At 39.1% G+C, this 24,677-nt stretch overlaps 1 protein-coding gene across 1 annotated transcript; it reads right to left on the bottom strand.

Annotated features, from left to right (window-relative positions):
- Nucleotides 1-3,796: 3,796 nt before the first annotated feature.
- Nucleotides 3,797-23,933, bottom strand: spen (spen family transcriptional repressor). The gene is made up of 11 exons (XM_051880828.1): nt 23,703-23,933; nt 20,653-20,973; nt 15,024-15,650; nt 7,625-7,785; nt 7,283-7,483; nt 7,032-7,183; nt 6,811-6,936; nt 6,475-6,588; nt 5,480-5,593; nt 5,282-5,382; nt 3,797-5,191 (listed from the first exon to the last, which is right to left on the bottom strand). The coding sequence occupies exons 1-11, from the start codon at nt 23,783-23,785 to the stop codon at nt 3,994-3,996; spliced, it is 3,198 nt and encodes a 1,065-aa protein (XP_051736788.1). The 5' UTR covers nt 23,786-23,933; the 3' UTR covers nt 3,797-3,993.
- Between the last annotated feature and the right edge of the window lie 744 nt (nt 23,934-24,677).

Here is a 24,677-nt window from a genome sequence, read left to right as displayed (position 1 = left end):
CCTCAGCAATATCTAATTTTCTGTTCAAAGAAACCTTCCGACCTCTAGATTTCTTTGGAGTTTTTGGCCGTGCTCTTCCTCCTTTCTTGGCTGCCTCTGATAATGGAGATTCTGTGAATGAAGTATCTGTTTTACATGTTTGATAAGATTTTGAATCTGGATCTATAACACCATCTTGTTCAGACTGTACAATGGTCTTTACAGTCAAGTTCGTCTCAGGTTCAATAACCTCACTTGATACAGGCAAAACAAGTGTCTCTGGTGTGGGAAGGAGGGCTGTGTATGTTGTTGGAGCAGAGAATCCATCTGCATCACCAGATATATCCTCAGCAGTAATGGAATCGATTGCAGCAGCCAGTTCAGTTTCACTTGCTGGATTGGCAGGCTTTTCTACCTCTGTATCATCTGCAGGTTGTACTATAACAGGTGGTGTTAGGGTTGGTGGTTCAGTACGAGGTTCTTTGTAAGGTGCTGGATGCTGTTCATCAGTAAGTTTTGAAATATTCTCCACTGCCCTTTCCAGTTCCATTTGATGGGCAAGCAAGGCAGCCACAGGATCAGTAGGAGGCTCCATTTCTGAAAAAGACTCCTCCTTTTCATCAGGACTGTGAACATCTTCCTCTTTGTGGTAAACTGGGATGTTTGACTCTTCTTTTACTAACTGTGGGGCTTTGGTTTTAAAAGACCCTTCAAAACTTACAGCTTTGTCATCATCTGAATGAAGGGCATTCTTAACTGCATCCACAGTGAGATTAACAATGTTGACAGGCTTATCATCAGGCATTGTTTTGGTGTTCCGTGTTGACCTTGATGCCCTGACTTTCTTATCTAATGGCTGTGTTTTTTCTACAGGAGTGATTTCTATATCGGCATCTGTTGATTTTTCCTCACCAGAATGTGCAAATTCCTTTTCTCTTTTAGATATGTTATGTTGTTTGGCATCCTCTGACAACTGCCCAACTTGCATTGAAGATTCATCTTTGGATTCAGCTTGGTGATCTAGGGCAGGTGACACATCAACTCCTGCTCTCTCTGACTGAATGGGTTCTGGGCTACCTGACACTTTGTCCAATTTCAATGTTTTTCTGCTTTGTCCTGCTCTTATTGGTGAAGACTGTCCTTTTTGAGATCGTGGAGAGCGCCATGCCTCTGCTGTTTTAGATATTTCTCCAGCACATGTTGACTCTTTATTTTCAATGTCTTCGCTTTCAGAATTTTTGGTATGATCTCCCTTAACTGGAGACATATCATCACCTCTTCTGCGAGTCTTGGGTGGACGACCTCTTCTACCAAGTGTGGTTACCATATGCTGTGTTGCAGCTTCCTTATCACTACAGCGCTTACGGGTGACACGGGGAGGTTCGGTAATCTCTTTTCCTGATTGTGGAGCTTCATCCTCATGGGGTGTTGCATAGACAGATCGTACATTCCGTCGCTGCCGTGTTCTGCCATGGTTTGTGTTCGATTCATGACCCTGCTCTGAATCTGTAGCATGAACAGGAGATTTTGTAGAGTTTCTGGAGTCAGCAATGAGTTTTGTGGAGTCACCTCTGGGGGATGAAGATCTTTTTAGCTTTTCCCTATCAATGCGTTCACTCTTTCGTGTAGCTGGTTTCTCATTAGCAACTTGAGGGATTGGTGTTGATGCTGGTGAGACAGTTTTTAGCTTTTTACTCTTAGGTTGTTTACGTGGTGGCTGTACCTGTTCAATCTCAGGTTCTGTGTCTGGCAGCTCCACATCTAGTGGGGATGCAACCTTGTGAAGATAATTAACAGGTTCCATTTTTGTTTCTGAAGGCTCTGCAATCTCTTGAGCTTGACTAGGCTTTGGAAACAATGGAGAAGCTGCCTGAAAAGGATCACATTCTGGCTCAACATTACTTAAAGATGCACCAGGAGTAGGAGGTTTGACATCAATATCCTGTTCAACAATTGGGCTTACAGTTCTTTTAGACTCACTCAGCTTTTCATTAGGTTCTTTGACAGTTACATCTTCCTTTATCATGGGTTCAGGGGGTGTAGAATTCACTGCAACAGCTGTGTTCTCCTCCTTTAGGTTAATAAATGGAGAAGAATCTATTGGAGCATCTTCTGACCGCTCATTTACAACTGCTCGACCATCTATATTTATTAATGTAGAGGGCAAAACTGGCTTATGCTGCACAGACGTCTCTGAAACTTTAGGGAGAGACATTGGTGATGTAGCTGGAATTTGACTTACTGACAACTCTTGTGAAATTTCTGATACATTGGGGGATGGCCCAAACACTTCATCCAGTGCCTTCTCCTCCTCCATCTGACCAGTTACACTAACTCTTTCTGAAATGGGCAGCTGTTGGTTCTTATCTCTTTTTTGAAGTTCTAAGAAGCGGCTATGAAAAAGTACTCTTGGTTCTTGAAGGAGGTCTGTTCCTCCTGGCCCAGCTTGTTCCCCTTGGGAATCATTTGTAATACTCTCTCTCCCAACTCTAACTTCAGGATCGTTATTTTTCCGCTCAAGATGTTGAAGTCGCCTTGAGTCCTGTTCAAAGATAGAGCTATGAAGAAAGCGTGAAGCAAAGAGCTCTTGTCGTTCTTGTTCATCAGGCTTGGAATCTTCCTTTTTATCATCTAACTTTCCATCAGAATCAGAGCGAATTTTCTTTTTTTTCATGTACCAAGAAGGAATAGGTCTTGGAGTGGGTTCAGACTTCTCCTTATCTGTACTATTCCGAAAGCTTTTGAATTTTGAGTCATGACCAAGGAAAGACCAGTTTTCTTCCCTAGATGAAGAGAGTGACTTAGCACGCTCGAGCAGAGCTTTGGTGTCTGGTGTAATGGTCTTATCCAATGCAAATTCATAGAACTTATTCTTTTCAAGAGACTCAGAAGACTTTACATCTGAAAGTTTCTCCTCAGGCTCTCTTTTGAAAGAGTTTAGCTTTAGTGAAAGGTGCCTACTTTCACTATCTTCATCAGAGTCTGACTGAACCTCCCCAGGTTCCAATTCATGTTCAGGGCGTTTTCGGATACTTTCCCGTTTAACAATGCTGGTAGGGAAGCTCATTTCTCCTCTCATTGTGCCTTGCCTAATATTGCTCTCCCAACAGAACTCCTCTTCTGTCACTGATGCTTTCACTTTCAAAATCTCTGCATGAGGCGAAAGCCCTTGGTGCACTGCATTGTCAATATTATATTTTGATGCATCAAAATGCAAGCAATTTTTATCTATTGCCAAAGGTGAATCTGGCTCTTTGTCCAGCAATTGTGGTGCATTTCTCTCCTCAGCAAAGGGTGTCCCTGGAAGTGAAGCAAGTCTCCTTTCAGGTTCATCATTTATCTGTCTAAACCTCTGATAATCTCGCTCTCTTTTAGTGCCAAAATCAAATTCAAATGCTCCTAAATTCTTTCGCTTAGAGGGTGGCGAATCACCAGTTACATCTTGAGGTGGTTTTCCTAACTCGTGCACAAGACTTCGATACTCAAAGTCTTCTACATCAGTGCTGGGTGTGCTTTCAGTTTTATCAGATTTATCACACTCTAGCAATTGTTGCTGTAGACGACGGTTCTGCTCCATTTGTTTTCTGCAACTCTGTGAATGATCAATGTCCGAGAGCAACCTTTCTTTACTTTCAGAATCTCTTTCTAGCCTTGAGGAGTGTACGTGGTAGCTAGTTATGTGCTGCTGCTCTTGGTCTCTAGAAAATTCCATATCTACACTTCCATCATCAGAGACTGCAAGACTGAAACTTGGTTGACTATTAGATCCAAAAGTACCTATCTTTTGATCAAGACTATCTAAGGAATCTATTGCCTCCTCAGTTGGTTCCCCAAGTCGAGCCTGAAGGTCTAGGCTGAGGCCTACTGACATTACAGTGTCCAGCTCTTCTTTTATAGTACTAACAGTAACCATCCTCTCTGGCTTCATTTTTTGTTCTCTCTTGTGCGCTTCTTTTCGTAGCAACTTTTTATCATAATCAATGTCTTTCAGCAAAGGTTCATCAATAAATCTCCTTAATTTTCCTTCATCCTCTCCTGACTTATCCTCCTTAAATTATCAGCCTTTCCAGATGTTTCTTCAAAGCGCCTCTTTCGTGCAGCCAAGCGGTCAGCATCCACAGAAGAGCTGGTGTCAAATGCAAGATCAGTTTTGAAGTATTTTTTGTTTTTCACCTTGCCCTCTTTATCCACAACCTCAACTTGACTAGCCAAGCCTTTTTCCTTGAGATGTTTTCCATGCTTAAAGAAATCTCTAGCTTGAGTGTCCATGCGGAAAGGCATACTCTTGTGATCAACTGAGGGTGGGGTGGTTGGAGACCGAGAAGGATCACTCCCAACCTTTGTTTTTTGTTTCTCACTGAGGATACCATCTATTAATTTCCCTTCCTTCTCCTTTACTCTTGTCAGCTGTACAACACAAGGTGGCAGATCAAGTTTTCCTTTTCCAGAGTAGTCTTTGATAAACGATTTACTGGCTTTACCTCGGAGAGTTAAGCTAGACTCTGGGCTAGTGTCCCTGTCAAGTTCAAGGTCTGTCTCTGATGATGGAACAGTGGGGGATGCAAGTTTTAATTTCCTCAACTTCTGCTTCTCAGTCCTGTCCTTGTCTCCTTTTTCCTTGCGTCCAGCACGTCTTTCTTTTTCTCCTCCATTTCCACGATCTGCCTCAAAGACTGCTTTTTCTTTCTCTGATTTATCACTCCTATTGTGCCTCTCCAAACGAATTTTATCTGGCTTTTCAAAGTGTGGTGGAGAAAGTGAGCTGCAGCTGCCACTTCGCTCAGATGAGCGGCTGTAAACATGATGTTCAGAGTCACTGGGAGGACGTTCAGAAAGGGATGGGGAGGCAGCAGGGCTAGCGGGACGACGTGGATGGGATGGGCTTTGATTGTGTTCAATTGTTCGTCGACCATGGTCACGTTCACGATCCGTTTCAAACCTCTCCCTTTCCCTCTCACGTTCTCTTTGTAAGTAGCTGTACTTTCGAATATCCTGTTCATATGGGTCTCTATAATCCCTGTATTCACGGGGGTCATCATAGTATCGTGGATCATAGTAATCTCCCTGGTAAGGATCCCATTCTGAATAAAACTCTCGACTTCTGGCAGGATATTTTCGACGTGGATCCTCTGTGTAGGAACCTGGTGTACGCACATTCTCATAGTATGCCCGCTCAGCTGTGAACTCATGATATGGCGGCCGGCGCTCATCTCTGCAAATAAATAATTAAATAAATATAAAAGGATATAAAGGCACCCATGATTCTACACAATGAAAGAGGTGTTAACATACAACATCTCACCTTCGTTCAGATATGATTTCATAGAAATCTCTTATGTCTTGTCCAGATGCCTGCATTGAACGGTAGAAAGCCATCTGGCTTTCCTGGTTGGCAAAGTCAACCTACAAACAAATTTAATTAACAATGTTAGACAAACAAATAGTGAGTTTGTCAAGTCACTCTAAAGTGTAGTGGTACAATTTATATTATAATACAGACCTTTATTTTATTTCCTCCAATCTTCCAACCCTTTGTTTCCTTGACAGCGGCCTGCGCATACTCTATATTATTATATAAGATAAGGGCCATTCCTTTCAGTCGGTCAAACACAACCTAAATAAATAAAAATAATATACAGAAATCAAGTGAACATCAAATTGTAACGCATTTACTCTATTGAAATTAGAGTATAGAACTTTATTGAGGTTAAAGGCTGAAACACAAAAATGAAAATTCTGTCATTAAGTTGCCCATCCCTGAGTTCAATGATTGTTAGGCTGCATAAATTAGGTCAGCCGGAACCGGGAACACTTCCTATAACACCCAATGTACTCGTTACATCATAAGAAGAATGGCATCTAGGCTAATATTAGTCTCTCTGTTTATCCCAAGGTTTACCGTAGTCAGCCCGACCCGGGCCGTATCCAGATCAGATGGAGGACCTGCGCCTAAACACAAGCAACACATCCCTGAAGTGTCAGCAGAGATTGTGTCAACTAGACTATCCCCTGTGAAGGCCTCATCGACACGACAGCCAGTGGCACAGATCCTCAACAAACCCATCTCCATACAAGCGTGATAAATCCGATCTTCAACCAGATGGAACTGGATTAAATATTTTGAATGTTCTGATCCAATCTGACTTCTGACCTGTAATGCTGCCTGAATCATAATCATGCACTGTTCGTTTGTTGGCCAGAGGAGAACTGGCCCCTTGACTGAGCCTGGTTTCTCCCAAGGTTTTTTTCTCCGTTCTGTCACCTGTTGGAGTTTGGGTTCCTTGCCACTGTTGCTTCTGACTTGCTTAGCCCTGCTTTCACTGTAAAGCTGCTTTGAGACAATCTGCATTGTAAAAAGCGCTATATAAATAAAGTAAAATCTTATGGATGTGGAACAACACGAGGGTAAGAAATGAATGACAGAATTTTTATTTTTGGGTGAACTAACCATCTAATAAAAATACAGAAACTTTAAATTATGCACAGGATGAATACCTTTACAACATGTCCATAACGACAAAAGTGCCTTGTTAGATACTGTTCGGTAATACTGGAGGACAAGCCGTCCAACCATACACATGTAGTAGGCATACTCTTGCCAAAACCAAGCTGTAGGAAAGAAAACACATTAAGTCAATCATTATGTCCGGTGTAATCTATAGGTTTTAATTGTAATGAGTAGAATTGTAAAATAATTTTAAACACTCTGGTTTCTTCTCTAAAAATATTCTACTAAATTAATTGTGATTTTCTGTTAACTATATGTAAGTAAAAAATTATCTTTAGACAACCATATTTTGAATCACTTGATTAATCTGATCCCATCCTCACCTTTAACCTGTTGTTGCCAAGGTATTCACCATCCATTTTCTTAATTGCTTTGCAGACACTTGCTATGTCACAATACTGGAGAAAGGCATATTGTGGGGAACCATTTACCTTTTTTATATCGATATCCTGGTTTAAAAAAAGTACATAAATAAGCAGAGTTGACAATACAGATTTTTTAAACGTGCACAATTTTTAAAACACATTTTCCAAATTTTACTCACAACAATCTCTCCGAAACGCTGAAATATATTCAGCAGGTCATGATAGGTTGTGGTTTTCTCTAAATTTCCTATGAATAATGTCCTCGTAGCTTTGGGGTGAAACTCATCTATACGTTCATCCAAAGGTCGGAACTCATTCTCACTCTCCGTTTCTATTGAGCGGCAGATTAGAAAACAATGTTATACCCAATGCTACTTCTAAACCTTCTAGTAACAACAAAGAATTGTGCACTAAATGCTGGAAAACCCACCTGGGCCATGCCAAGCAGTGACATCAATTTGCATCCCAAAAAACAGCTTCCCTTTAGATGCACTTAGAGCTTTTTCTTGGTCTTCTTGCTGACGAAAGAACACTAATCCATATCGTTCCTCAGAGGCACCATGGATCTGAACTGATGTGACTTTGCCATGTTTCTTAAATTCATGGAAAAGGCCGTCCTTCAGGCTTGTATCTAAAATTGATAGGGAGAGCATAATTACATTAATACTCTTAGTACTACTTAGTAACGCTGTCTCACCAAAGCGCGTTGCAAGATGATTACATTTGTTAGGCGATACCGTTTTTGAATTTGACAAACTCATAAAAGCCTCACCTGTTGAGCGCACAGGGAGGTTCTGCACTTTGATACCAAAACTTTTGCGAGGTTCATCTTTGTCCAGTGAAGGTAGGGGTTGAGCAGAAGGGGCAGGTACAGCTGCTGACTGAACAGATCGAGCTGGAGATCGATCACTGGAGCTACTGCTGGAATCACTACTGTAAGAAAAAAAAAAAAGAAAAAAAAAAAAAAAAAAAACACAAACATGCTTAGAATGGTTCCTTTAAGGGAATTTACAAATTCCAGTTTATTCATGCAGTTTATTTTCCCACCTCAGAGAGGCACTATTGCAAAAAAAGAGACGGTGTCTGCCAGTGACTGAAAATATCTACAACACTAAATTATCCAAGTTTCAAATAGTGAAACAACCGTGACACTCCTTTATTTCTCTACATATCAGTTAGCCACTGACAAGAGCCAAAAAACTGTGCAAGCAAACAATGATTACATGAAAAGCTAAAATTAAAAATAATAATAATAAAAAAAAACATTTATTTGAACAGAAAGAACCAACCACTCAAGTATATATAAAGCATAATAATAATAATTAAATAAATACACACATTTGCAAATCCATCTTTCTATCATTACGCTTATACATTTCAAATGCTACATTAATATCTTGACTGCCTAACCTCAACATTTTGACATTACAGTGGATACTTATTTCCCCACTGTGATTCAGCCATATACATGGCTTTCCTTTTGTCTGTTTACATCTTTGCACTGCCCTCTTTTCTCACTCGCTCTCACTCTCGCTCTCACTCTCTCTCTCGCTGTCTCTCTCTCAGAAGTGCGGCTGATAGGGGCTGGCCTGTGGGAGTGGGCAGGGAGCCAGCAGTGGCTAGAAATTTCCAGTTCCAACTGGATCTCACGGGGGTGGGGGGAGTTCAAGTGGGCAGTGTGAAAATACATCAGCCGTTGTTTCTTAAAATTCCTCTACAGCATTTTCTCCTCAAAAAGCATACAATACAACTAACATATAGGAAAACAATCTGCTTCATTTTTAGAAAAGAACCAACTCTGCATTCAAATAAAAAAAAAAAAATAGGATTGCTTAAGTCATAGGAAATGCATGTTCAAATTTAAGTCAGTTATTTTTACAAATGTCATGAATGTCATAAAAACTGATTTATACAAATACACCAGTTATAAAAGGCACCCTCAAGATGACCTTGCATAACAAACAAAAGCAAAACATTTAAGTCACAGAAAGACAAGTTTCTGAAACAAAACAAAAATAAATATATGACAGCACTTAATTCCTATGGATGCCCACCCTGTAATTTACACAAAAATGACACCAAATGGTTGTGTGGGGCATGCTTAGAAAATCTCTAACAAACGACATTTGTTAAAGGGTTAGTTCACACAAAAATGAAAATTCTGTCATTAATTACTCACCCTCATGCCGTTCCACACCCGTAAGACCTTCGTTTATCTTCAGAACACAAATTAAGATATTTTTGATAAAATCCGATGGCTCAATGAGGCCTGCATCACCAGCAATAACACCCCCTCTTTCAATGCCTATAAAGCTACTGAAAACATAGTTAAAACAGTTCATGTTTTATGTACAGTGGTTCAAACTTAATATTATAAAGCAACGTGAATACTTTTTGTGCGCCAAAAATAACAAAATAGCAACTTTATACCACAACATCTAGTGATAGGCAATTTCAAAACACTGCTTCATGAAGCTTTACGAATCATTTGTTTCGAATCAGTGGTTCAGAGCGCCAAAATCCCATGATTTCAGTAAATGAGGCTTTGTTACGTCATAAGAGTTTTGAAACTTCAATAGTTCACGTGACTCTGGCAGTTTGATACGCACTCCGAATCACTGATTCAAAACAAAAGATTCATAAAGCTTCGAAGCTTCATGAAGCAGTGTTTTGAAATCATCCATCACTAGATATTGTTGAATAAAGTCGCTATTTCGTTATTTTTGGTGCACAAAAAGTATTCTAGCTGCTTTATAATATTAAGCTTGAACCACTGTAGTCACATGAACTGTTTTAAATATGTTTTTAGTAGCTTTCTGGGCATTGAAAAAGGAAGTATTATTGCTGGCAATGCAGGCCTTTTTGAGCCATCGATTTTATCAAAAATATCTTAATTTGTGTTCCGAAGATGAACGAAGGTCTTACAGGTGTGGAACGGCATGAGGGTGAGTAATTAATGACAGAATTTTTTAATTTTTGGGTGAACTAACCATTTAAAAACTGGATATCTATATTAATTGCTTTGGCTGCACCAAAAATAAAATAAGTAATGAGCAGAACAATTTCTACTAAATTTCCCACATCTCATTACAAATGAAGGTCTGTGTTGATGTTCTAAAGCCACAGGCCAACCGTCAATCAAAACGCATCTTGCACACAAAGTTTTCTGAAGTATCAGTCATTGATGTCTGACCCAATGCCTGTAACCAAGCCCAGTCAAGCTCAGTCAGCATCAAAGGCCCTGTTTACACCTGGTATTAAGATGCCTTTTTGGTCGACTGAATCACAAACAGACAAGGGAGACACATACCCATTTACACTTGTTTTAATCAGTCTCTTTTGTCCACTTTCAACCACTTCTGTCCTGATTTCTTCGAGGGGAGGGTTTATGGGCGGGTAAATGTTTTAAATCTAATGTAAATCTTTTGATCTAATAAACAAAATAAGCTAGCGCAATTTACATATGAACGTGACCGGAGACGAAAAACATACAGCGAGCAGCAGCTTTCATTTCTGCTCTGATAACCGCAAGACCACGCCGAACGCAGTGAGTGCATGTTAGAAATCAGGAACGATGAGAAAACAGTGCTTGATAAGTTTATTGTCTTCAAACCAAACTTGGGTCTTCAGCCGACAAAGCTTAAATCCCATCTGGCTAGCGTGCTTCCCATAATGTTTATGCATTAGGTCTGTAGGCAGAGAGTAGGCGGTCTTTATAGTGGCTGTTCAAACACATTCGACCACATGAGTTTCTACACTACGAAAGCAATCCAGCTGAATGCGTTTTCGACTACCTCTGGAAGTGGTCGAAAGTGGACAATTTCCAAGCATTTTACACCCCCTTCACATCTGTATTTAGCGTCGTCCACTTCTGATCCAATTGACCAAAATGCATCTTAATACCAGGTGGAAACAGGGCCAAAGGGTGAAAGTACGCAACGTCAACTAGGTCAGTCAACATCTCAACATCAAAATTTTTAAGGTTTGCTGACATAAAGACATACGTTTGGCACAAAAATTTGGTCCGATTTTCATTTGTGATTTGTCTGTTCAGACCAATGAAAAAGAAATGGCAAAAAGGTACAGTGGTATGCAACTTTCCATTTCTGACACCTGCTTGTCATGAAGAAGTCAAACAGCCGCTCAGATTTTTGTATTCACTGTGGTATTTATCAAACAACAACAAATAGGGTACAGTAAGGTGACGAGAGCCAGTTCTGGATTCTTCTTTTCCCATTCACTGTTGCTTAGAAAAATCTGTCGAGATGATGGAATGCTTATGTCACTAAATATTCTTCTTAGTGTGAACAGGCTTTAGATCTTCATGACCCTTTAACATTGGGGTTGTCATTGGTAAACATTGCAGCTAAAAATATCGAAAATGATAACACCTTTCTTGACACTTGGAACATTCAAGTATGATGTCATTGTTGTTAAAAAACTGGTTTTCGATTACTTCCTATAGCTGGTAATGATTTATGAGAAAGTTACTTTGCACCACATCTACATGTTTGTTTTTCACCATTTCAACAGACATACTTCCTGGTTATGCATGTCGACAACACAGAGGGGCAGGCCAAGAAAAATTCACCCAGCTGCTTAGTGATAACATGCAAACGATTCACTAGGCAGTGTTTATGATGTACATTTTTACAACATCCAAGATTTCTAACAAAACATTTAAAAATGTAATTGGATTCATTATTAAATTACATCTACAAAAGCACAGGCTTCTGTCGTACAGATATGGTTAAAAAGGAAATGTTTCAAGGGGTAAAAAGCATTTCGTTTGATATAGTCACAACAGCTCTTTGTGTTGAAACATTTCAGAGAGCTCTGCATTTTAAAATTCAAGGATAAAAAGAGATTCCCACAAAGAAAAAGTTATAGTCTAAAACCTGCTGAGGGCAGTGCTTGAGCAAAGCGGTTATTGCCTACACAGGTATCCGCTCCAGGGCATCCCAATATGCCGACTCAAAGTGCTCGAAGCCAAATCTGCAACTTGGTCAGGAACGAGAGAAAATACAGTTCCCATAAAAAAAGTATTCCCTACCTTCAACTTTTTCAAGTTTCTGGCTAGTTTACAGCATTCAATCAGCTAAAATGGCTTAGATAAACAAAAACAAAAATAAAATCTAAAATAGTTTCATAATCCAATTGGCTGCACTAGTAATAAATATTTCTGACATGCCATAAATACTTAAAGGGGGGGATCTAATGCTATTTCATGCATTCTGACTTATTTACACTGTTAAAGAGTTGGATTCTCATGCTAAACATGGCCAAAACATTGGCTTTGTCCCAATTCAGGGGCTGCACCCTTCGAAGGCCGCATTTGAAGGCTCTATACATCATCGAGGTTGTCTCATTTAAGAAAAATAACCGTTAGATTGCAAAGTAAGAAAGAAATTACAGTATTTTACACCTCACAATGAATATCAGTCAATTTTATTACTGTTACTTTTCTTAAAGAAGACATCCTTGATGATGTATGCAGCCTTCAAATGCGACCTCCTGTCACCAAAGGAGTGTGTTTTTGGTTGTGAGGGAAAGATTACCTTTTTCAGCTTCCTAAAGAGCCCAGCGTTAAGGGAACAGTGGATGAAGTTTGTTTTTCCCGGGGCAGCAACGGAGTTGTGCGTGTATGTTTGTTCCCGGAATTTCGGTGATGAATGCTTTGTAAACAAGTCCCAGTTCGGCGCTGGATTTGCAGATCGCGGGTGGTGAGTAAAATTGCATCAAATGTCTGTGTTTTGTTGGCAATCGGCGCTCAAGTGTATAAAATGTAAACAACACGAATGTTTTTGTTCCCCTTTTATTTATAATGATGTCGCAGACGATCTCTATGCAAAAGCTGCGCGCGCTCGTGACTCTTTAGCTGTGCCTACGGCATGCACGCCTCCAGGAGCTCGGCTTTTTTTCAGAAAGACTCAGCATATCTATCTTTTATAAATATGATAAAACTAAAGACTTTTCAGAGATATGAAGGATGCAATACTACTCTACAGGTACTCAAGATTAACATGAGATTGGTAGAAACTGTGTGTTACCCCCCCTTTAAGACATAATCTGTGTGGTTTCAATTGATTGAAGTAGAACACAATGTACTCAATCAATGTAGTAAAACAAAAGGGGTTAAAGGTAAATAAAAAGTATAATCAAGATAATAATTAAGAGCTTGAGTCATCCTCAAACACTGGGTGACCACACACTCACAATCTCCATGTAATCTGTCTGAGCTTGACCAGTCTTACAAAAAAAAAAAAAAAAAAAAAAAGAGTAAAGATTTCAGTGGCCACATGTGACAGAGACCTTTCCACACAAAGGACCAAAGGTGCATCTACTACATCAGGGATGGGAAACATCGGTCTTAGAGTGCCGCTGTCCTCCAGAGTTTAGATGCAACCCTAATCAAACACACCTGAACAAGCTAATCAATGTCTTCAGGATTACTAAGGCCTGGGACACACTAGATGATTTCCAAATCTGAACTGAATTTAAAACTGTGGAAAACCACAGACATAATGATAGTTTCAAATGATTTTTGGCATTATAATCCTCTGAACGCACACACTAGATGATTCGACCGGACTGCGAGACCACACACCTGTTGATTGTAGGAACAATTTCACAGTGAGAAGAGATCTCACAGAGACTTGCAATATCAAACGTGACTTGAGAAGATAAAAGGAGGACAATATTTGAAATTTACGATTTGAGATCTTGATCGGAAGCAGTTAAATAATCGTAATGACACCACACAATAGAGGATTTTTTAGACAAAAAAAAAAAAATTTGCGAATAGGGCTTAAAATCGGGCTTAAAATCTTCAAGTGTGTGGCCAGCCTAAGGCTACAGGCAGGTGAGTTTTCTTTTATCAGGGTTGGAGCTAAACTCTGCAGGACAGTGGCACTCCAGGACCAATGTTGCCCATCCCTGTACTGCATATTGACTTGAATAGGGTGATAAATACTTAAAATAACTAATACATTTCGTAAAAAGTTGTTTTCGCGTTGATCAACTGAACAATATTACTCATTGTAAGTGATAGAAAAGTCATTTAAAAACATTGCTGGTTTCTTTTAAGAGGATCTAGCATCCTGTGAAAATGTAACAAAAGCTAAAGACAACAAGCATCTTTAAAAGAAAAGGCTGACTGGGTGATAAATATAATGTTGAAAGCTGAACGACAACAGAAGCATGTTTACTGTTGCTGACTAACTACTTAATTTGCAATCAGTATCCATGGTTACGGACTACTTCAGAGACCTAGGTGATTACCAAGACCACCGAAAACAAAGCCATTGCATAAGCATGTGGCTTGAGTCTAAAAAGCAGGGACTTTGCAACTGAGAAGTATCCTACTACAACTGCCTTTGTCATGCAATTTACAGTAATATAGCTGAACAAGATCTGAAAGACATGCTAAGTAATGTCATTTCTGTGCCACTTTCACAACAGATTTCTCAGACCTACATCAACCAAAAAGATAGTCCTGACTCAAACTCAAAGTTGAGCCAAAGTTAAGACGCTCAAACGAGAAACAAATAAAACAATGTTTGATAGTGCCACGGAGTCACAACCTATGAATTGCTTTCTTGCCTATGCATATTAATTTAGGATAAAGTATTTTAACATTAAAAACTGCACATTGCACAGAAGAATTTAGTACATAATCTTCAAAAGAAACAGGGCTCAACAATAAGGATGACCCACATGAGGAACTTTTGGACCAGTTTACAGAATGTTTTACATCCATTTTTATGTCTTGCAAACTTAAATATTTGACTTTCCGTGATGTAATCTGCATTGCTGTTGCAAACTCTGCTGATTTGTCAGAAGGATAATCTTATCTAACTGGCTAACAGATGAGGTTTTGTGGAAACTGCAAAAATGACTTGTGATAGTCTTTAAAGCATCAGTTATAATGGAAACTAAACTACAAACCAATGTTTTGCATCATATGCAAATATGAAATATATAAAAATAAATAGACAGCTAAAAATAAAAATGTATGATTTTTTTTGCCATTGAAAACATTGGCAGGCAAATAAAAATCCAAACTTCTGGCACGAAAAAAAGAGTTGTTGAGCTCTGACAAAAATTTAACATCATTCAAATTTACTGCCATAGATATGCTGAGATGCACCAAAATGCTTCACTGCACTTACCTGCCACTGCCACTACTGCTGGTGCTGCTGACGGAGTCAGAGCTGGAGGAGCGACTGCGGGATCCTGAGCCACTGCGGGAGCGTGCCGGCCGTGCTGCCTGACTCGCCAGTCTCTGTGGTGATGGATTGTGTGATTGCGAAGAGTGTGGCGACCGACTGCGACTGTGGTGGTATTTCCTATCTCCTCGTCTGCCTCTTTCTTCTCTGTATAAATCCCGATGGACCACACTAGTGAGTGTGAAAGTTTCACGGGCACGGGGCTCATAGCGAGTCTCTGTAGTCTCAAAACGACTAGGGCTCCGGCTTCGAGAACCATAGTAGACAATACCTCCCGGTGTCGAGCCACCACTTCCCACTCCGGCAGTGCTGCTACTGCTTCCACCAGCACTGCTGCTTCCTGTAACGCTCCCTGCAACACCTACACTGGCTGCTGATGAGCCGCCTCCAATGCTGCCACTGGCAGAACTGGCACTCCCGCTAGCTCCACTGAGGGCCCGGTCCCTAGAGTCTCTGTAATAATCGGTCTCATAGTGACGCTGGCGATCGAAACTACTGGTGTTGCTGCTGCTACGCTCATGGTGTCCATAGGAACTGTGATCATAAGATCGCTCCCGACTGTCCGCAGCCCTACATGACAAGGAAAGGGATGGAGGATGGCAAAGAAAAATGGAAAAAATGAAATGAATGTTATTTTCATCCCTGACAGGTATACGAGTCAAGTGACATGCGTTGAAGAGGTGATTTAATCAAAACATAGACTGCAAGTGCATGTTGGAAAGATGCTGTCTTAGATTTTTCCTTTTATAGTAGCATTCAATACAAACATTGATACCAGGTCAGGACAACTTGGAATTTTTTTTTTATTTATTTGGGATTTTAAGAAGTCTTTTTTGCAATTTATTCTTTTTGCAATTCTGAAATCATACTGAATCTATATTGAAAACAAAGGGGAAGAAAAATATGCATGACAAAAGTCATGCATGCCATGGTCAGTCACATTCCAAGTTACACAGGGTAGATGGGGATAAAAAAAGCCAGAGATTCATTTATTTTACAATGGAAGTTCACAATTTTTTTTAGATAGTTAAAATGAACTTTATTTTTTTTAATTGCCTAAAACTAGTTTGTCTTTTTAGGGAGAAATTGCAATTACATTACCCTTATTGAAAATTGAAATTAGATTTTTTTTTTTTTTTTTGACCAATTAGATGCAGGTAATTTATTCTGTATTACCATGAAAATAATGAAGCAAATATGTCTTTTGATTACAAATTCTAGACATCCTACTTCCCTCCTATGATAGCATGACTGCGTATTACTGCTTCATTTCATGATTTTTAAATTAACTAACAGGAATGAAGTTTCATGAATACAATGAAGTCATTCTCAAAGAATAAATCAAAGCCACGGGTTATAAAAACTCATTATTTTGGAATAAAGGCCTTTTGCAATAATATGTTCATTTGTTTTGGTCATGAGAGTAATTCTAAACCATGTTTAGCAATTTAACAAAATAAACCCTGAGTGAAGAGGATGCTATGATACACTAAGCTCTATGCATGCTTGAAGATTGTATTTTCAGTAGCCCTTTTCCAACTATTAAAACATAACTGCAACCATTCCGCAACCTTTCTCGAGTCAAATAGCTAGATATTTTGAAATTGCTGGGAAATAAGCAGTACTAGATAATTATATTTTAATTAATTTTACGGGTGAGTTCTGATAATTTTATAAAACACACTACTGTTTTAAATTAGTAACTCTAACGACTACGGGTAATCGACAATAGATTTTTCAGTACCTTATATTGATAAACCCTTGAGTTTTAAACATTTACAAGTTATTAGATTTAGGGCTGCCCCCTAATAGTCAACTAAACGTTGGTCGACTAGAAGAGGCTTAGTCGACCAAGATTTTATTAGTCGGTTAGTCCCAGAAGAAAGTGGCGAAGTCGCGCAGTCTGTGAGGGACAGATCGATAACAGCGCGTCCTTGTGGTAATTAAAGTAAACATGCAAGTAGTAGCAACTTTACATGGCTGCTCGCTCTAACGTTAACCTAGCTAAAGGTGCGCTATTATTAGGCGCATATTCAAGTGTTTGTGCAGAGGGTGGAGGCTGAAGTATTAGCACGCTTACTGCATGGCGGCGCCAGCGCGATAACATGCATTTATTTCAACTTAAAATACTTCGTCATTTGTCGTCATACAGATATGAGTAACACATCATTCCAAAATGGTCTACTTTTATTTGTGTACGCTCACAATAACAAGACGTTGTGCCTTTGTAAAATAAAGAAAACAAACAGGATGCGCTTTCTGCTGTCTCTGTCTCCCTGAACAGCAGCACGTCACAAAAATGAACCGAAACTCAGCGCATAGGCTACTTGCCTCACAGACATGAAAAAAGAAAGCTTGAAATATCTACTTCTAAACAAATCAATTAGAATCGAAAACAAATACTCTCAGATTTTAATCTAAGGTGCATTTCTCTCTATAGGCACGTCTATACTGCGGTGATGACAAGTCAGCATTGTCAACTTCATCTTCATCTAGTTTATTAATAAACAATTAAAATGTCTCCTTGCTTTTTTTTTCCTGACACATTCATAATCATTACTTTTGCCAGTGCTTTGCAGCAAGCTTTATGTGTGCGCCGGGGCGCGAGGCATATAGTCCACCACCCAGAATATATTTAAGTAATTAAATTAATATAAACGTGTGATTAGTCGATTAGTAGTCATTCATTTAAGCCAATAGTCAACTAGAAAAATCTTTAGTCGGGGGCAGCCCTAATTAGATTACAAATAAAAGTAATTATTTAATTTACTTTTTCTAACTTTGAAGAAAATATTAATATGCAATAATTCATGATAGGTAATCTATTACAAGTGTAGTGATCTTAGGCACGACAAGAAGCATTTTGCCTTAAGTCCTCTTAACCTCACAACAGAGCCACCAATAGTTATTTATTATTAATAATAATAATAATAATAATAATAATAATAATAATAATGTTGTTCTTCATACAGCATTACGTCTGTTCTTCAGAAAAAAAAAAAAAGAAAAGAAAAAAAACTAATATTCTGCAAATATACTGACCACCGACCATTAATTACTGTATGGTTGCCAAGCAACATAACAAATTTACACATTAATATATTAGCTATTTATAATACAAGTAAATTCTATAATTTCCAATCACTAAAAGGTTGAAATAATAACAGACATGTTAAATTTAAAGCTTGAGATACAGCTTCTCTAGAATAAGTATCTGTTAGTCAGTGACAGTGAGTGATAGTGAGCATGTAGCAACAAATCTGACCTAGTTAATCGGTTTGGTTTCTATTAGAAAAAGATGCTTTTGTTTAGTGAAAGCCAGCTGTGTAACTTGACTGTGATCAACCTTACAGTACATATAGTCCACTCCTGTAATTTCCACAAGAACTGACAAACAGTGGTGAAACATTTCATCACAACACTCCACAGCTCCTTTGCCATCTCCTCCATTTCCATAGAGCTGTAATGTGTTTGGTCAGCTTTGCTGTATTCTTTAAAGTCATTTGAACCTTTTGTCGTGATATGCCTCAAACACTATTCAAATTATTCACGTGGGTAAAGCAGAGAGGCAAAAAGCCAGGGAGTGCGAAAGAGAGTGAGAATCAGGAAAGGGACAGCAAAGTGAGGTAAAAATCTGCAAATGCCAACAAGCTACTAAAAACAGCCTGTTTAACAGCTACATCTGTTAGTGGGAGATGGAAAAAAGACAGGGGATCAAACTAGGGGTTAGAGAACAGCTAATATACACAGGGCAGAACATACCAACCTTTTCAGACAGCGGTAACCCGACCTACAATTCCAAATACAATTTAGGGAGACAGAACTTTGTGAGCAAAAAAGGGGGTTAAAAATGTAGAATGTAAAAATGGTAAGAAAAAAAAAAAACCCAACGAAGTAATCCTTATCTTTGAGGATCCAACATAATAGTTCGGCCAAAAAAAAAAAAAAAAATCCATGCATCTTAAAAAAAAGAAGAAGTCAATATCGATATGGGAAAAGCATATGGAGGTAAAAGTCAGGCGGTAGAATGTCCATCTCAGATTCAGTGCAAAGAATTCCCATCAGATCAAAAACAGGCTGGAAAAAGATGTCCAAAAACATAATAAATCCATAATTTGGTTCTTCATAGAGCATTTCTTCTGTTCTTCATTTTCATTAGTCCTTTGAAACAAAATGTCTCTGTGGATTTTTAAAAAAATATGAAGATGTAAAATTGTTCTGCATGATGCCTCTGAGACTTTAAATCCTTCTTCAGTGCAGTTAAAAATGTATTTGAATATTATCCTGCCACCAACATACGACTGAAAACAGTTCACTTTCCAGATATCCCATCAGAACAAGGTACCAGTGTTCTAACCGCTGTGACGTTAATAATCCAAGTCAACTCAGAAAACATGGATGTTCGATCAATGTTTTACAAATCCCAGTGGAATTTCATTGACGTTTGGAAAAAAAGAGATCAATAATCCATTGGCATTGGAATAGTCCATTAGGAGCAACTGACTTTCATCTTAGTTATAGTGTATCCACAGTCTGCTGTAGTTCCAGATCCGTTATGGGGCTTTGTAATCCACTGGGATATTTCACATCCAAAGTGAGAAGTCTTCAGCCCCACAACAGCAATACCTCCATGCTTTACTTTGTGGATCCAAAAATCAGTTAATTCTTCAGAAGAGTATACCATATACTACTTTAAATCCATTCTTTTTTCTTTGGCGTTCAGGGAAAAAAGCAAAAAATGAACTTAAATGGTCTATAAATAAGTAATGAATAAACAAAGAGATTTGCTCACTGTGTTTCTGTCACATTCTACCATGTTGATCAATGGCAGAAGTCTCCCATGTAATTAAAAGCAAAACCCTAACACCACAAATAATCCCGAAAAAAAAAAAAAAGAGAAAAGAAATTGTAGTGACAGAATATCCTTGTCATTGGGTAATATTAATCCAGAGTGATTAAGAATCCACAGAACATCATCCAGAGCGTTCCAGATCATCGAAGGAAAAGAACTGATCCTAAACCACCCATTTTATTAATCCAATTACCAATCAATGGGTCTTATTTGATCAACACCGTAATCGTGTTACAATAACAGAGTAAAAACACATGAAGTAAGACATTAATCCACCTTGGGCGGTACAGTACTCCAGAATAGGGCAATTCCAGGTAAGGCCGCGGTCACGGATGCGCTCTCGCTTCCAGAAATCCCGGAATATTTTGATATCCAAAACATGCCCTGGATTCTCTTCGCAGCGATATCCATCTCTGAGAGAATCCCCATGCAGAGGCACGCTAAGCTCTACATAATGAATATGAATTTCGATGCATGTTCACCATGCTTTGACAAACTTCAAAACTGGCTCATCTTTACACGGTGAGCGATGACAGACCTCAACCATCAAAGCGTGATGCCCAAATCACTACCCTCCAGTGTGTTCACTTAATTTCCCATATGTCCCCTGCCCCCAAAACAATAAATTAGCCCAATTAATGACGGAAATAATTGGGAGGGAGAGATGAGTTACAAGAAACGAATGGTCCCCCTGCCTTCAGAAAAACTATGTCCACTTACCCGTCTAGTCTGCGTTCAAAGCGTCCCTCTCTGCTGTGGAGTGACACAGGGGGCCCATACACAGGGCCCCCCGCCCCCCTTGTGAACCCTGAAACGTCCCGCCCACGAGTGGCTATGGACAGGCTATCATCCAGGCCTCGAGCTGCACTGGGAATAGTTCCGGGCTCATTGTAATCGGTGCGTAGGTCCCTGTCTCCCATCTTGTTGACAGAATTATGAGCTTTCTGAGCACTCTTAATGTCCACAAAATCCACAAAAGCTGCCACTCCACCCTCCGATCCACGTTTTGGAAGGACCTTGACACTCTCCACACGTCCATACCTTAAAAAAAAAAAAAAAAAAAAAAAAGACCAAACAGGTATTTACTAGTAGCCAAACATAAACACACTGCATGATACTTGCAGTAAATTACGCTGATATGAATAACCATTGTGCATACTGCCAATCAACAAAGGGCAGATTTGATTGTGCAAAAGAATGAGTGAAAACAAACCTGCGTGCCAGTCATTTGTGCAATATGTAAATAAGTAGATTCAAATAAAAACAGCCTGCCTGCTGCATCACCACACAAAGATGTACCACTGTATGAGTAGTATTAACCATATGCCAGTAATTCCCCCCTTCATTTGAATATATCCAATAATTATGACAAGAAAACAAATATCAGATTTTGATGGTCTGTTTCTGGCACACCACAGCATTACAAAATAACCAGCTTCTCTTCCTCTAGTGCGATTACACCATTAAGATGTATGTATGAATGCCAAAAAATCAGTCAAATGTCATCATTCTGTCAAATCATTCAGGCTTGAAACCTCAGTATGATGTCTTGCTCTGCTCTATACCTCTTCAGGACATGTTTGATGAACTTATGATCTTTTTTTCAGTAAAACCCTTGACATATAGGCTTAAACTTCATGTAAATATTCTAATATCAATCATTAAACAACTAAATAAAACATACATAAATAGATGACAGGTGTACATAAGGGTTAAAACAACACTTGGTAAGCAAACTATGAAAATGAGTAATAAACAATAGGCATTCAAATGAGTGCTCTAGGTGAGCAGCTGTCTGACACACCAGTTCTCACACTTCACAACACAATCTCCGTCGCCATTTTACAAACCTATTCACACTGCTTATTCATTCTCCCGTCCCCCATCTTCAATAAGTACCTCTGCCGCACTGACCTGAGCTTTGACAGTCACCGTACACAAATCACTTCGGGGTACCATTTATTTTTTGAATTTCATAAATGTATATATAGCTGTGTTTCTCTCCTGAGTATATCAGAAAACAATTTCTCCTTTAATATTGCTCACAAATGAGCATAAGCGTGTTTTAATTTAGTTCCCGTTCAAAGGGCGACCGTTATTACCACAATTCAAAGCTAAATAGACAGGCATTTGAACAAAAGGCTGCCGTAGAGACAACAAAGCGCTTGGTCCAAGATGAATAAATTATTTACTCAAATCTTATATGTAGGTTCTCTCATATTAGTGCCTGCCTTCCTCGACTCGCGAAGTAATATCTTACGATAGTGAGGTCTAGTAAACTCTAGCCTGAACATCTCCAGCACAATACTGGCTATACAACCATACAAAAACACCATTATAATGAGTTGGATCACACCTGCATTTTTCAGAGACTACGTTAGTGTGTTCTGATCGTATTTGTACAAATACGTAACTGTGCATACATATAGGTAATGAATGTGGTCAATAAAGTCGTTAAACAGTCTTTAGTGAAGGCAAGGCAATTTTATATGTATAGCTCTTAGAATACACATTGTTTCAAGGCAGCTTTACAAAAAATAACGTTAATGTTTTTAATATATTCATGCATTATAGTCGCATTTAGCAGATCAGGGCGATAGTATAGTTTACATTTTGAGACTTTATAAACAATCAAGCAGTTGAGATTTGCTATAGTATCGCTTTATGTGAGTATACTGTATGTACGCGGATAAAGTTTGATATGTTTATATATAGAGAAAGCTGGGGGATAATACGGTTTACGTTTTATAAACAATAACGCAGCCTACTTTAAAGTCAGATGTGTTCAACGTGTAAGTTAATATACGATATTGCGATGTCACTCCTAGGAAATCTCGCCACCTTATTTCAAACGAGAGATCAGGACAGATTCACACCATTTACTTTCAACAAACCGTGTTATTCTGATTTCGTAACCAGTGGATTCGATGAAAAACGATACCTCGCATTACCTGAATCCATACAGGTCTGACATACTGTGGCATATAAACCCCCTCAGGTATGTGGGTGCAACGTGCAGACATGGGTGGTTTTGAATGCTGTTTTTTTAAACACTGAAAACGATTAAAATAATTTCTTGCTGCCATGAAAGACAAAATAGCTGAATATATTTCACATACACAAACTTCTGACTGACAACTTAAAACGTCCGACTGGTGCAGCAGTAGGAACTGTCGCCACATGTTCTCAGACTAGCATAATGATAATTTGCAGGATGGTCGTGAACATTTTCATACATGAACTCGTCTTAAAAGTATCCCCACGCTGATATTGTTTGACTTCTTATAGATGCAGCCACGGTAACCGCTTGCCTGCCATTCATGACATCTGAGCCGAAGAGGCTCAAAACAACACCCACTGTAATGCCTTCAATAGTAGACACCATTTAGCCCATTCAACTCGCTCGCAGTATTTTTTTCAGCCATCCAACAACAGAAGTTACTACCTTTATGTTGTGTTACTGACATCTGGGTTGCAAATTAAAGCAAGCTGAAGCCAATATTTATGCAGCTACAAGTAATGCGCTTGAAGGCGACCCTCCGTGCTAATTAGCAACCTAGCGACGACTGCGACTCTCGAAAGCTAACTCACTAGCCAGCGTACGTTAAGTGAGCCAAAACAAGCCAACTCAATAGCAGCGTTGCTGTGAAAGTTGTGGCACACATTTAAGGTGTTAAACTCTGCACCGGTGTGCTGCTATTGTTTTTCCCCAATTACTTGAAAGGAGCACATTGCTGGATGTTGTCTCGCTCTCACAAATCGTCACTTACCGTTTGAAGTGCTCGATAATTTTTTCCTCTCGTACATTTTCTGGTAAATTCCCCACCCATAAATGTCTGGTTTCCCGGACCATACTGCGTTTTGGTGTCCCCCGATCATACAGAAGATTTTACTGAGTTAAATCCGACTGAATGTGTGTTACGGTGGGGCGAGTAGTTCCTCTGACTCGACACTACGATTGGACCCGCTTGCACTTGAAAGCTGTGTTGACTATGAGAGCCTGAACCTTGCTGTCGAGGAGCGCGCTCCGGTTCTTGACGAGATCGCGCATATGCAATGAGCACTCGGAATATCACATGGATCAAATCGGATAAGACATAGTTTATCGAATATCACCTTTAAATGTTAAAATGTGCATATACGTTGGATTTATGCCCTGGTTAAGGTTGCAAGGTAAAAGTCAGACTTGGTTCCCTTTGCTTTAGTTTGACATTTGACAGGCTATTTGTAGAACAGGACTTTAAATATGCAAGTTAATCGTAATCTTGAGGTGTACAATGTATGTGACTTGTGGTTTACCGCAAACTATTAATGACTCAGTGGCTGGACGGTGTTGAAAGTATGCTTCACTATTGCTGCTTTGTATACGTTTGCACATCAATTTGTTTTCCCAAAATCCAGATGGGAACTGTCTGTTTGATATACGACTCATAAGTCAAAACAAAATACATCACGAGTGCCTATTGGAGAAATAATTTAGACAACTGGATCTATCCAGATAGCCTAATAATAGTTTCACCTGTATTTGTGGTCAGACATCTCCACGACCTAACTTTAAAGACTAGAACAATGTCTTTTTATAGTTATTGAAAAGACAAGCATCGCGTCGAATGTAAGCTTAATAATTAATGCCAGTGCAGCCTGTTTACCACAAGGGTCAACTGTCCAACATTTAAATAAGAATGATTATTAGTATCCAGTTTGCGGCAATCAATACTATCTTAAAGAAAATGCCCAATCACATA

The sequence above is a fragment of the Ctenopharyngodon idella genome, chromosome 22 (genome assembly GCF_019924925.1).
Source record: "Ctenopharyngodon idella isolate HZGC_01 chromosome 22, HZGC01, whole genome shotgun sequence".
Taxonomy (NCBI): Eukaryota; Metazoa; Chordata; class Actinopteri; order Cypriniformes; family Xenocyprididae; genus Ctenopharyngodon; species Ctenopharyngodon idella.
Note: the sequence above shows the minus strand (reverse complement) of the source record. Positions and strands in the feature narration are given on the sequence as shown.

Excerpts from the sequence above, each read along its gene's own strand:
- spen (XM_051880828.1), bottom strand. The coding sequence starts at position 23,785 with ATGGTCCGGGAAACCAGACATTTATGGGTGGGGAATTTACCAGAAAAT. Across the intron at positions 7,786-15,023 it reads AGCAGTAGTGGCAGTGGCAG|TAGTGATTCCAGCAGTAGCT; the intron begins GTAAGTGCAGTG and ends TTTTTCTTACAG. Across the intron at positions 5,383-5,479 it reads TTGGAGGAAATAAAATAAAG|GTTGACTTTGCCAACCAGGA; the intron begins GTCTGTATTATA and ends ATTTGTTTGTAG.